We start from the raw sequence: 14,122 nt of genomic DNA, 5'->3' as shown, positions 1-14,122 counted from the left end.
TCATAAATCCTGCCTCGCAGGATCTTTTCCATCAACTTACCAACCACCGAAGTAAGACTCACTGGTCTATAATTTCCTGGGCTATCTCTACTCCCTTTCTTGAATAAGTGAACAACATCTGCAACTCTCTAATCTTTTGGAACCTCTCCCGTCCCCATTGATGACGTAAAGATCAGTGTCAAAGGCTCAGCAATCTCCTCCCTCACCTCCCACAGTAGGCTGGGGTACATCTCATCCAGTCCCGGAGATTTAACCAACTTGATGCTTTCCAAAAGCTCCAGCACATCCTCTTTCTTAATGTCTATATGCTCAAGTTTTTTAATCTGCTGTAAGTCATCACTGCAATCGCCGACGTCCTTTTCTGTAGTGAATACTGAAGTAAAGTATTCATTAAGTATCTCTGCTACCTTCTCCGGTTCCATACACACTTTCCCACTGTCAAACTTGATTGGTCCTATTCTCTCAAGTCTTAACCTCTTGCTTTTCTCATGGCCCCTTTTGGCTCTCCTAATTTCATTCTTAAGCTCCTTCCTGCTAACCTTATAATGTTCTAGATCTCTATCATCTCATCCATGCCAGGTCTTTAACAGTCCCTCCGACCTTCAACTCACTGAGGCAGAGCGCTGTGTCCTCAGTAAGGGCCTCACCGTTGTCCTCCTTCGCCCACACCTCAGCGAGTTCCGCATTCACCATGATGCAGAACTCTTCTTCCGCCGGCTCCATCTCCGAGCTTACAAAATAAGTCCTGACGAAGGGTCTCGGCCCGTAACGTCGACATTGCTTCTCTCTATAGATGCTGCCTGGCCTGCTGCGTTCCACCAGCATTTTGTGTGTGTTGCTCTATCATTACCTAGTTTTTTGAACCTTTCATAAGCTCTTCTTCTTGACTAGATTTACAACAACCTTTGTACACCACAGTTCCTATACTTTATCATCCTTTCCCTGTCTCATTGGAATGTACCTATGCAGACCTCCACCAAATATCCCCTGAACATTTGCCATATTCTGTAAGTTTCTCTGAGAACATGTTTCCAATTTATGCTTCCAAGTTCCTGCCTGATAGCTTCATATTTCCCCTTACTCCAATTAAACGCTTTTCTAACTTGTCTTTTCCTATCCCACTTCAAAGCTATGGTAAAGGACGTAGAATTGTGATCACTATCTCCAAAATGCTCTCCCACTGAGAGATCTGACACCTGACCAGGTTAATTTCCCAATTCTAGATCAAGTACAGCCTCTCCTCTTGTAGGCTTATCTACATAAGAAACCTTCCTGAACACACCTAACAAACTCCACCCATCTGCTCGAGGGAGATGCTACTCAGTATTTGGGAAATTAAATACTCTTGGGTTCTTTTTTTATTCCTTTCAGTATTGCACGTTGTGCTGTTGGAGTGATCTTTGCTGGATATCTTATCTTAGGGAAAATAGCAAGAATACTGAATTTCCTCCATTTGTAGAAAATTCTCTTAATGGACTGATGAACACTCAGATCTACAGAAATGCTTTTGTAGCCTTTTCCAGCTTCATACATCTCTTCAATTCTTCCAAGGTCATCTGGAAGTTGTTTTGATTGAGGCATGGTGTATATAAACAGATCTTTCTTGAGAAGAGCAGGCTCTGTCAGTAATGATTTTGTTTTTTATAGGGCAGGGCACCTCTACAACGTACACCTCTAATCTTATCTCATTGATTGGAACATCTGACTCTAAATAGCTTTTGTAGAAGGCATGATCCCAGAGGTTCACATGTTTTTTTTTGACTGAGACTGTTTAAATGGTGTACTCAGTATTGGTAAGAGGCACAATTGTTTGTGTGTATCTGTGTTATTGTGACTTCGATGAAAATTAGACCAGATTTTGAGTAATTAATGTAGAAAACCAGGTAAATGCAAAGAGTTCACAAACTTTTTCTTGCAACTGTACATAGAAAGTGCTTTATAGAATTACCTTAGGGTAGTGGGAGGCAAAAACATCCTGGTTCATAGCAATTTCTAGTGTGATGTCATTCAACTTGGTGGACAGTTATCCAGGAACACACCAACAGCATTGACTACTTTGAGTCTTCCCAGCAGCATGTGAAGAGCAAGTGCAGTCTGATCCCACATGGGATTTAACCTCATCGGCACCTACAAAACTGCAGTGAAGCAAGACACCCTCGAGCTCGAGCAAATGCCTTAAAAAATGTCTGTTTTTCCTTTGGCCTGATAAGTTTTAACTGTGATTTTGCCACAGAAGGAATCATCCTTTGATCTCTACATAATAGACCCTGGTCTCCAGTCAATTGCCATTGGACCAGATCTTATTCCATTGATCTTTATGGTAATTGAGGTATACCAGCCACCCAGTACTATAAGAATTCACATACAGCTATCCTCTTTGCTTCAGTGTAATAGAAACAAGTCACCCTGGGGCCTGTGAAGAAGCAGTAGTAGTTATCTGTGATACCATGTCTGCCCTGCTTATAAAGAAAAAAGAAACTTATTAACAAAAGCTATTAATACATTGAAATAGAGGCACTTCATGTCAATGAACGAGAGTACTCCACTCACAGTGTTTTCTACTTTTCAGCTGTAACTGAGCCTGTAGAGACATCCCGTTGGACAGAGGAAGAAATGGAAGTAGCTAAAAAAGGTCAGTGCTAGAAGAGAAAGACTGCTCTTAGCTATCTTTGATTATCTTGTTTCTTGATTCTTATTATTAATTTGAAGAATAATTTATTTAATAGTTATTTCTATTGGAACTGCATGGGATTTGTAAAGCACCTATCCTCCAAGTCATGTTAACAACACATCTGTGAGTACATTGTACATCTTCCACCCACAGCTTCGGAAAAGCTTGTTTTTTCCACTAGTTAAAACAGAATTCACATCAATGTTGTATACTGAGAAAAAGCTGACCGATTCACCATATGGAGCACAGTATTTAAAATTAATCATGACTTTTCAAATGAATAACTGAAGCCAAGTATACCTTGAGCTTTCTAATCTCTGGCAATAATGCTGCCAGTGACTCGTTCGTTGCAACCATGGCCTCATGGGAGTTGAAGATCAGGGAAGAGGTGCAGTAAAGGATCTGTACTGATGAGGGTTTGGCCTTTTTGTGATGGTCTTATACAGTGTGGTCAGACTTTCTAAGTTATGGCTCTTTTTAAATGATTTCTTCTTTTCTCTGAATATATATATATATATATATATCCTTTCTAGCTTGTGTATCCCAGATCTTCATTTGTCACGGCCCCACTAACAAATTCCAGCCCAGTTTCAGTACAATGGCTATGAAATTCTGAAACTTACGTTAGTTATTACCAAGCTCTCCTGGTCTGCTCTAATCCAAGACTCTTGTTCCCTGTATCGTAAATGATGCTTGGTACTAGTTACCCATCCCTCAATGAGCTTTACGCTGATTGATAATCAGCTCCTTTGGTTTTAAAATTCTCAAGTTTGTCTTCAAATTCCTGTATGGACTACCTCTGATTTCTGGAATGTCTTCAGCTCTTGTAGCCTTCTGCAAGCTACTTTTTATTAAATTCTATTCTTTTTGCTTCACTATTGGCATTCGTGTCCTAGTCTGGCAAAGTTTAAAGATTAGCTTTATTTGTACATTGAAAGCTACAGTGAAATGTGTGGTTTGCGTCACTAACCAACACAGTCCAAGGATGTGTTGGGGGCCATTTGCAAGTGTGCTATTCTTCCAGCACCAACATAGCATGCGCACAACCTACTAACCCTTTACTAACCTGTAAATTTTTGAATGTGGAAAGAAACTGGAGCACCTGAAGGAAAGCCACTTGGCCACAAGTAGAACGTACAAACTCCATGCAGGTGACAGAGGGAATTGAACCTCATTTGCTAGTGCTGAAAAGTGTTATGTTAACCATTATTTTACCAGACCCCCCATCACAAACCTTTGCACTTTTCTGTCATTCATACATTGAACACAGACCACTTGTTTTGTTGGATCCCTGGCAGCTCCTCATAGACTATTCTCATAAGTTTTGTACTTCTAATTTCTTTGTAGACTCGTGTGGTATTCTTCTGTACACAATCATCAGCTCACTCTTGATTTGTTTACCACTTATGTACACTTAGGGGTAATTTACATTGTCCAAATTACCTACCAACATCTCTCTAAATGAAACCAGAGCACCCAGGGAAAGCTCAGGCAACACACACAAACACTGGAGGAACTCAACAGCCAGGCAACATCTATGGAAAAGAGTACAGTCGACATTTTGAGCTGAGACCCTTCAGCAGATCTGGAGAAAAACTGCTGAGGAGTAAATTTAAAAGGTGGGGGAGGAGAGAGAGAAACTCAAGGTGACAGGTGAAATATGAAGGGAGAGGTATGAAATAAGGAGCTGGGAAGTTGATTGCTGAAAGAGATACAGGGCTGGAGAAGGGTGAGTCTGATAGAAGAGGGCAGAAGGCCATGGAAGAAAGAAAAGGGAGGAGCACCAGAGGGAGGCGATGGGTAGGCAAGGAGATAAGGAGAGAGAGGGAAAGGAGGATGGGGAATAACGAAGGGGGACGTGGGACGTTTCTCCAACTTGAATGTGTGCTCATAAACATATCGGGTTGGGAAATGAAATTAAAATGGGTGGCCACTGGAAGATCATCCTTTTTCTGGTGGACAGAGCCCAGGTGCTCTACGTCAGATAACTGTATGTGATTTCTTATAGTACGGGGTGGCTGGTATACAGGAGAAGGCTCATCCTGTCGTGGAATCTGCACACTCCTCACTAGTACTCAGTCATGACTGAACTCAAATCTAGAGCTGAAGCAGCAGCAGTAAATGATGTATTAGCACAGAAACAAACATTGACCATGTCAACGACAGCTGCTAGTTTTCTTTCGGTACTAATCCCATTTACCTCTATATCCTAGTGATTCAGCTAGTTGCCTACATATTAGCTGAATATTGTGACAGTCTCGAGCTTCACCCATCCACCCAGCTACTCTGTTCCAGGTTTTAATTCTCTTCCATATTAAAGTGTTCTTCAGATCTACTTCAGTCATTTTACCCTTACTGCTTCTGGGAAAGTGATGGCAGCTCAGATGCAGCAGCCAGCCCCTGGTCCAGTCAAAGGTGTGTTTGTTTACCTGTATGCTCACCAATCACTGTTGGATACTAAGAACATCAATTACTCCAGGCCTTTCCCGACAGCAAGTTCCTTGATCATGATGCTGCTGGACTTGCTGTGTACTGTTGTGCTGAGATGGTGCAAGGTCCAAAAAAAAAGAATGATTCCCTTGGACATTTTATTGTGTTCACAAGATCCTTTTGGAACAACAGTAGCAAGTCTGGTTCACTGAGCCATTGGCGAGACTGACGGCGGGGGAGCTGCATTGCCTCAGTTGTTCAACAGACAATGCCTTCATGTGCTGGAGTCGCCTGTATTAGGGTTAGAGTTCACTGGCAAAGGAGATCCTGGAGCTGGCTGTGTACCGCTCGATTTTGTACTGGGTTTAGGAACTGGCCCTTCCTGTCAGTGATGCCCTCTGGTGCTCACTGAGTGGAAGAACAAGCTGGTCCAGGAGGACTCAGGGACTCAGGCTATGTATTTTTTTCTCTTTGTGACTACGTTTTTCTGAAATCATAACCATATGTGCTATGTGTTTTTAGTAATATTTTATACCTTGGCAGAAGGGTAGGGAAAGGAAGAGGAAGGCAGTAGTAATAGGGGACTCGATAGTTAGGGGGTCAGGTAAGCGATTCTGTGGACGCGATCATGAGACCCGGATGGTAGTTTGCCTCCCTGGTGCCAGGGTTCAGGATGTTTCTGATCGTGTCCAAGATATCCTGAAGTGGGAGGGTGAGGAGCCAGAGGTCATGATACATATAGGTACCAATGACATAGGTAGGAAAAGGGAAGAGGTCCTGAAAGGAGAATATAAATATAGGGAGTTAGGAAGGCAGTTGAGAAGAAGGACCACAAAGATAATAATCTCGGGATTACTGCCTGTGCCATGCAACAGTGAGAGTAGGAATAGAATGAGGTGGAGGATAAATGTGTGGCTGAGGGATTGGAGCAGGGGGCAGGGATTCAAGTTTCTCGATCATTGGGACCTCTTTTGGGGCAGGTGTGACCTGTACAAAAAGGACGGGTTACACTTGAATCCTAGGGGGACCAATATCCTGGCAGGGAGATTTGCTACTGGGGAACTTTAAACTAGAATGGTTGGGGGATGGGAATCAACTTTGAAGAGACTAGGGGAGAGGAGGTTAGTTTACAAATGGAGAAATGGAGAAGGGGAGCGCTCAGACCGAAGATGTGGGGGATAAGGAAGAAAAAGATAATAAAGTTGATCGCATTGTTAGGGATAAACAGAGAGGAAGAGGTGGAAAGTTCCTTAAATGTGTCTATTTTAATGCTAGGAGCATTATAAGAAAGATAGATGAGCTTAGAACATGGATTGATACCTGGAAATATGATGTTGTAGCTATTAGTGAAACATAGTTGCAGGAGGGGTGTGATTGGCAACTAAATATACCTGGATTTTGTTGCTTCAGGTGTGATAGAATCGGAGGGGCAAGAGGAGGTGGTGTTGCATTGCTTGTCTGAGATAATATTACAGCGGTTCTTTGGCAGGATAGATTAGAGGGCTCATCTAGGGAGGCTATTTGGGTGGAATTGAGGAATAGGAAAGGTGTAGTAACACTTATAGGGGGTGTATTATAGACCACCTAATGGGGAGCGAGAATTGGAGGAGCAAATTTGTAAGGAGATAGCAGATATTTGTAGTAAGCACAAGGTTGTGATTGTGGGAGATTTTAATTTTCCACACATAGACTGGGAAGCCCATTCTGTAAAAGGGCTGGATAGATTGGAGTTTGTAAAATGTGTGCAGGATAGTTTTTTGCAGCAATACATAGAGGTACCAACTAGAGAAGGGGCAGTGTTGGATCTCCTGTTAGGGAATGAGATAGGTCAGGCGACAGAGGTATGTGTTGGGGAGCACTTCGGGTCCAGTGATCACAGTACCATTAGTTTCAATATAATTATGGAGAAGGATAAGAGATTTTTGATTGGAGAAAGGCTAGCTTTGAGGAGATGTGAAAGGACTTAGGAGTGGATTGGGACAATTTTTTTATGGGAAGGATGTAATAGAGAAATGGAGGTCATTTAAAGGTGAAATTTTGAGGGTACAGAATCTTTATGTTCCTGTTAGGTTGAAAAGAAAGGTTAAAAGTTTGAGAGCACCATGGTTTTCAAGGGATATTGGAAACTTGGTTTGAAAAAAAGAGGGAGATCTATAATAAATATAGGCAGCGTGGAGTAAATGAGGTGCTCGAGGGATATAAAGAATGTAAAAAGAATCTTAAGAAAGAAATTAGAAAAGCTAAAAGAAGATACGAGGTTGTTTTGGCAAGTAAGGTGAAAATAAATCCGAAGGGTTTCTACAGTTATATTAATAGCAAAAGGATAGTGAGGGATAAAATTGGTCCCTTACAGAATCAGAGTGGACAGCTATGTGTGGAGCCGAAAGAGATGGGGGAGATTTTGAACAATTTCTTTTCTTCGGTATTCACTAAGGAGAAGGATATTGAATTGTGTAAGGTAAGGGAAACAAGTAGGGAAGTTATGGAAACTATGACAATTAAAGAGGAGGAAGTACTGGCACTTTTAAGGAATATAAAAGTGGATAAATCTCCAGGTCCTGACAGGATATTCCCTAGGACCTTGAGGGAAGTTGGTGTAGAAATAGCAAGGGCTCTGACAGAAATATTTCAAATATCATTAGAAATGGGGATGGTGCTGGAGGATTGTCGTATTGCTCATGTGGTTCCATTGTTTAAAAAGGGTTCTAAGAGTAAACCTAGCAATTATAGGCCTGTCAGTTTGACGTCAGTGGTGGGTAAATTAATGGAATGTATTCTTAGAGATGGTATATATAATTGTCTGGATAGACAGGGTCTGATTAGGAATAGTCAGCATGGATTTGTGCGTGTAAGGTCATGTTTGACAAATCTTACTGAATTTTTTTAAGAGGTTACGAGGAAAGTTGACGAGGGTAAAGCAGTGGATGTTGTCTATATGGACTTCAGTAAGGCCTTTGACAAGGTTCCGCACGGAAGGTTAGTTAGGAAGGTTCAATCGTTAGGTATTAATATTGAAGTAGTAAAATAGATTCAACAGTGGCTGGATGGGAGATGTCAGAGAGTAGTGGTGGATAACTGTTTGTCAGGTTGGAGGCCGGGTGACTAGTGGTGTGCCTCAGGGATCTGTATTGGGTCCAGTGTTGTTTGTCATATACCTTAATGATCTGGATGATGGGGTGGTAAATTGGATTAGTAAGTATGCAGTTGATACTAAGGTAGGTGGTGTTGTGGATAATGAAGTAGGTTTTCAAAGCTTGCAGAGATTTAGACTAGTTAGAAGAGTGGGCTGAATGATGGCAGATGGAGTTTAATGCTGAAGTGTGAGGTGCTACATTTTGGTAGGAATAATCCAAATAGGATATACATCATAAATGGTAGGGCATTGAAGAATGCAATAGAACAGAGTGATCTAGGAACAATGGTGCATAGTTCCCTGAAGGTGGAATCTCATGTGGATAGGGTGGTGAAGAAAGCTTTTGGTATGCTGGCCTTTATAAATCAGAGCATTGAGTATAGGAGTTGGGATGCAATGTTAAAATTGTACAAGGCATTGGTAAGGCTGAATTTGGAGTATTGTGTACAGTTCTGGTCATCAAATTATAGGAAAGATATCAACAAAGGAGAGAGAGTACAGAGAAGATTTACTAGAATGTTATCTGGGTTTCAGCACCTAAGTTACAGGAAAAGGCTGAACAAGTTAGGTCTTTATTCTTTGGAGCGTAGAAGGTCGAGGGGGGACTTGATAGAGGTATTTAAAATAATGAGGGGGATAGATCGAGTTGACGTGGATAGGCTTTTTCCATTGAGAGTAGGGGAGATTCAATCAAGAGGACATGATTTGAGAGTTAGGGGCAAAAATTTAAGGGTAACACGAGGGGGAATTTCATTACTCAGAGAGTGTAGCTGTGTGGAACGAGCTTCCAGTAGAAGTGGTAGAGGCTGGTTCGGTATTTGCATTTAAAGTAAAATTGGATAGGTATATGGATAGGAAAGGAATGGAGGGTTATGGGCTGATTGCGGGTCAGTGGGGCTAGGTGAGTGTAAGCGTCGGCACGGACTAAAAGGGCCGAGATGGCCTGTTTCCGTGCTGTAATTGTTATATGGTCCTGGAGGATGGCTGTTTCATTTGGCTGTATTTAAGAATGGTTGAATGATAATTAAACTTAAAACATGAACTTGAATTTACCCTAATCTTACAAGAGCAAGGATGTGATGCTGAGGCTTTATAAGGCACTGGTGAGGCCGCACCTTGAGTATTGTGAACAGTTTTGGGCTCCTCATCTTAAAAAAGATGTGCTGGCATTGGAGATGGTCCAGAGGAGGTTCACAAGGATGATTCCAGGAATGAAAGGGTTTTACGTGGAACGTTTGATGGCTCTGGGTCTGTACTGGGTCAGAAGGATGGGGGGGGGCGGGGGGGGGCGGGATCTCATTGAAACCTTTTGAATGTTGAAAGGCCTGGACAGAGTAGATGTGGAAAGTGGGAGAGTCTAGGACAAGAGGACACAGCCTCTGGATAGAGGGTTGCCCTTTCAAAACAGAGATGCAGAGAAATTTCTTTAGCCAAAGGGTGGTGAATTTGTTGCCACATGAAGCTGTGGAGGCCAGGTTGTTGGGTGTATTTAAGGCAGAGATTGATAGGTTCTTGATTGGACATGATATCAAAGGTTATGGAGAGATGGCTGGGAACTGGGGTTGAGGAGGAGATAAGAAAAAAAAAGGATCAGCCGTGATTGAATAACGGAGCAGACTCGATAGGCCAGATGGTCTAATTCGGCTCCTGTGTCTTATGATCATAGGGTGTTAAATCTGTGCTTTCGAAATTTAGATACCTCTGTAATGAGGAAAAATTTCTTTTCTAGCTGATCTACATTCCTCATAATTTTGAATATTGTATGTTTATATGTCTATCTGGTCTTCTTAAAACCATTTTTAAAAACTTTGAGCTCTTCCTAACTTATGCATTTGTTTTGATAGCTTGTTAGCAAAATAAGTTTTCTTTGTCAGGATTCCTGTACAGTACTTTGGATGTTATGTAAAAGATGCTCTATTATGTCAGTCTCTGAATAATATTTGTAAGTTTGGAATCATTTGTAGAAATTCTATCCACTGAAATCAGGTATGAGTACAGGCCTGTTCTTTCAGCAGCACAAGTTCATCAGGTTGTAATGGTGTATAATCTCCTATGATGGGAGATTCATCTTATATTCTCTCAAATTTTGAACCGGAGATAATATTGAACCACGCTAAGTTCTTAGGTGACTTGACCAACTGTAGGGACAATGTTTTTTTTCCTGACTGGGATGCCTGGCTAAGGTGAAAATAAGGAAAATAAGGTGAAAATTCGTCCTGAGACGAAAGAAAAAAAAATTCTTCACCAAGAATGTTAGAGACACAGCCACTGAATGTATTTTACAGACTAAATAATTTTTATATATTAAAAAGGATCAAGGGAAATGAAGTTAGTAAAGGAATATGCAATAAAAGATCATCCACAACCCTTTTGAATAGTGGAGCACATGAGGGGTTGAATGGTGTATTCCTGCTAAATCTTAAATTCTCTGCAAGTTTGAGGAGTCATAGCTTTAATTTGATTTCCCCATACCTTTACTTCAGGTCTCGTAGAACATGGAAGGAACTGGGCAGCCATTGCCAAAATGGTGGGCACCAAAAGCGAAGCACAATGCAAGAACTTCTACTTTAACTATAAGAGGCGGCACAATCTGGATATGTTACTTCAGCAGCACAAGCTTAGAGTGGTGAGTCACTGTCCCCACTGTTTCATACTGTACATCCTCTCTTCACTGGAAAATATTTGGTTGAAGGGCATCTTGCCCAACACAAGAAAGGCGAAGTCAAATCCCAGAGTACTACATATCATCAAAGCAGAAAAATTGCTGACAGGAATAATTGAAATTCTTCCATTATTTCCATGGACAAACAGGAATGAAAACAGCTTGGGTAAATTCTGATCACAGTATGGGCTCCACGATATTGCTTCAGTAATACAGTACATACTGCTTGGTCATAATTCAGGTGAAAGCCACCGTCTTTGGGAGGATTGACTGCAACAGGCTGCTATAGTTCAGGCCGTACCTAAAGTGCATTTGGTAATTACATCTCTTACAGTGTAGCTTGTTTTGCCTCCTTTATCTCATGATTCTGTTTACATTATCATCATTTGCAGTTGTCATTTATTCCATTAATATGAACAGATATGGAAGTAAGGCACAAATAGCCATGGTCAGTCGATTTCCATCCCAGCATTTCAATGCCTTAACTAGGATCTTTAGATTTTAGAACTGTCATTTATTTGAAACATTACACAATACTTCAGAATCAGATTCATATCACTGACATATGTCATGAAATTTGTTGTCTTCTGGCAGTAGTACAATGGGAGATACTAAAATTTCTGGGTTATAAATAAACAGTGCGAAAGGCAGTGTTTGAGGGTTCATGGATCATTCAGAAATCTGATAATGGAGGGAAGAAACTTTTCCTGTTGTTGAGTGTAGGTCTTTAGGCTCCTGTACGTTCTTCCCAATGGTAATAATGAGAAGGAGATATGTCCTGGATGATTGAGAGTCCTTATTGGTTGACCCTACCTGAAGGCACCAACTTGAGGTTGGGAAGGGTTGTGCTTGTGCTGGAGTTGGCTGAGTCTACAACTTTCTGCAACCTCTTTTGGTACTGAACATTGGAGCCTCTATGCCAGATGGTGATGCAACCAGTCACAATGCTGTCCACAGTACATCTGTAGAAATTTGCTAGTCTTTAGCACCATACCAAATCTCCTCAATTTCCTAATGAAGTTTAGCTGCTGGTGTGCCTTCATGATTGCATTAATATGTTGGGCCCAGGATCGGTCATGATCTTTCAAGAATCATTGGATTCTGCTGTGGTTCCAGAGGACTGGGAAATTGTAAGTGTCATGTCAGTCTTTAAGAAGGGAGGAAGGCAGAAGAAAGAAATTATAGACCAGTTAGCCTAACCTCAGTGGTTGGGAAAGTGTTGGAGTCTATTATGAAGGGTGAGGTTTTGGAATATTTGGAGACTAAGGATAAAATAAGTCAAAGTCAGTATGGTTTCTGTAAAGGGAAATCTTAACCTGACAAATCTGTTGGAGTTCTTCAAGGAAATAAATGACTGAGATGATGAAATAGTTGGCTTTGTTGACAAGTTTGCAGATGATACAAAGATTGGTGGCGGGGCAGGTAGTGTTGAGAAAACAGGTAGGATGCAGGAGGACTTAAAACAGATCAGGAGAATGGGCAAGAAAGTGGCAATTAAAATAATGTTGGGAAGTGCATGATCGTGCACTTTGGTGGTAGAAATAAATGTGCAGACTATTTTCTAAAGGAGAAAATCCAAAAATCTGAGATGCAAGGGACTTGGGAGTCCTTGTCCAGAACACCCACAAGGTTAACTTGCAGGTTGAGTCGGTGGTGAGGAAGGCAAATGCAGTGTTAGCATACTTTTCAAGAGGACTAGAATACAAGATCAGTGATGTGATGCTGAGGCTTTATAAGGCACTGGTGAGGCCTCACTTTGAATATTTTGTAGTTTTGGATGCCTCATCTTAGAAGAGGCACTGGCATAGGAGAGAGTCCAGAGGAGGTTCACAAGGATGATTCCAGGAATGAAAGGGTTATCATACGAGAATCAACACACACCAGCATTTTGTGTGTGTTGTTTGAATTTCCAGCATCTGCAGATTTCCTCGTGTTTGATCATACAAGAAAGCTTGTTAGTCTGTACTGGCTGGAATTTCAAAGGATGAGGAGTATCTCATTAAAACCTTTCGAAATGTTGAAAGGCTTAGACAGAGTAGGTGTGGAAAGGATGTTTCCCATGGTGTGAGAGTCTAGGACAAGAAGGCACAGCCTCAGGATAGAGGGTTATCCATTCAAAACAGAGATGCGGAGAAATTTCTTTAGCCAGAGTTGGTGAATTTGTGGAATTTGTTGTCATGTGCAGCTGTGGAGGTTAGGTCATTTGGTGTATTTAAGGCAGAGATTGATAGGTTCTTGATTGGACTTGGCATCAAAGGTTATGGGGAAAAGACTGGGAAATGAGGTTAAAGGAGGAAAAAAAAGATCAGCCATGATTGAATGGCGGAGCAGACTCGATGGGCCAAATGGCCTAATTCTTCTCCTTTGTCCTTATGATCTTATGCTCTTATGGTCATCAATGTACACTTTTAATTAAATATGAAATTGAACGCTCTGACCAATTGTAAATTGGCTAAAGGACAAAGCTAGGTATGTGGACTTAGGTCAGATAAGTCTGTTCTTGAGCAAGTTTTTACACACAACCCCTGATATTACAATCACTTGTGGAAAACCTCATAGCTAATGCAGGAGTTCCCAACCTTTTTATGCCATGGCCCCTGCCATTAAATGAGGGGTCCTTGGACCCAGGTTGGGAACCCCTGATCTAATGTATGCAGAGCTACAAGGTACACATTAGATTTCTCACTTCTCTTTCTCCTTAGCAACAGATGTCACGGAGGTCACGGGAAGACCGGGAAGTTTCTCAATGTGAAAGCATTGCCTCGACTGTGTCTGTACAAGAAGACGAGGACAATGAAGTATCCAATGAAGAGGAGAATGCAGAGGATAGTGAAGGTATTAAGGCAATTGAGCTGTAGTGTGTTTGAAGTAGAGCACTACAAGCTTAGATAAGAAGCAGTAATGGGAAATTTTGTGGTCCTTCTGTCTACTGATCTCCCCAATCTGTGGCTGTTATTGCTGCCTAATGAACATACCTTGCTTGCCAATTTGTTGGTCCTCCTATTCCTCTCGGGATAATTCAGAGTGGGCTTTCACGTTACGACTCCATATTCTTTTCCCTTTGTCTCTTCAAGTACATACCGCAATATGCAGCAGGCAGGAAGTGGGGGGGGGGGGGGTCAGCTGAAACAAACCCTCTGGCGTCCCACAGAGGCAAATATTGTGTAAGGCTGTTACAAATGTGCATACCATCAAAGTGTATGACAAAGTGGGTGGAAAACATTCT

The 14,122-nt window shown here is 41.6% G+C and overlaps 1 protein-coding gene across 13 annotated transcripts in view; it reads left to right on the top strand.

Moving 5' to 3' along the window:
• Nucleotides 1-14,122, top strand: part of ncor1 (nuclear receptor corepressor 1) — a 273,467-nt gene that overhangs the window by 146,885 nt on the left and 112,460 nt on the right. For 12 of the 13 annotated variants that reach the window (XM_073053048.1, XM_073053047.1, XM_073053052.1 and 9 more), the window contains exons 17-19: nt 2,570-2,632; nt 10,718-10,860; nt 13,599-13,731. In XM_073053048.1, coding sequence (XP_072909149.1) covers nt 2,570-2,632; nt 10,718-10,860; nt 13,599-13,731 — 339 coding nt within the window. The remainder of the gene's footprint in view (nt 1-2,569; nt 2,633-10,717; nt 10,861-13,598; nt 13,732-14,122) is intronic. The other variant, XM_073053051.1, reaches the window with a different exon arrangement.

This window comes from Hemitrygon akajei, chromosome 8 (assembly GCF_048418815.1).
Source record: "Hemitrygon akajei chromosome 8, sHemAka1.3, whole genome shotgun sequence".
Lineage (NCBI taxonomy): Eukaryota > Metazoa > Chordata > Chondrichthyes > Myliobatiformes > Dasyatidae > Hemitrygon > Hemitrygon akajei.
This window is presented reverse-complemented; position numbering and strand designations above follow the sequence as displayed.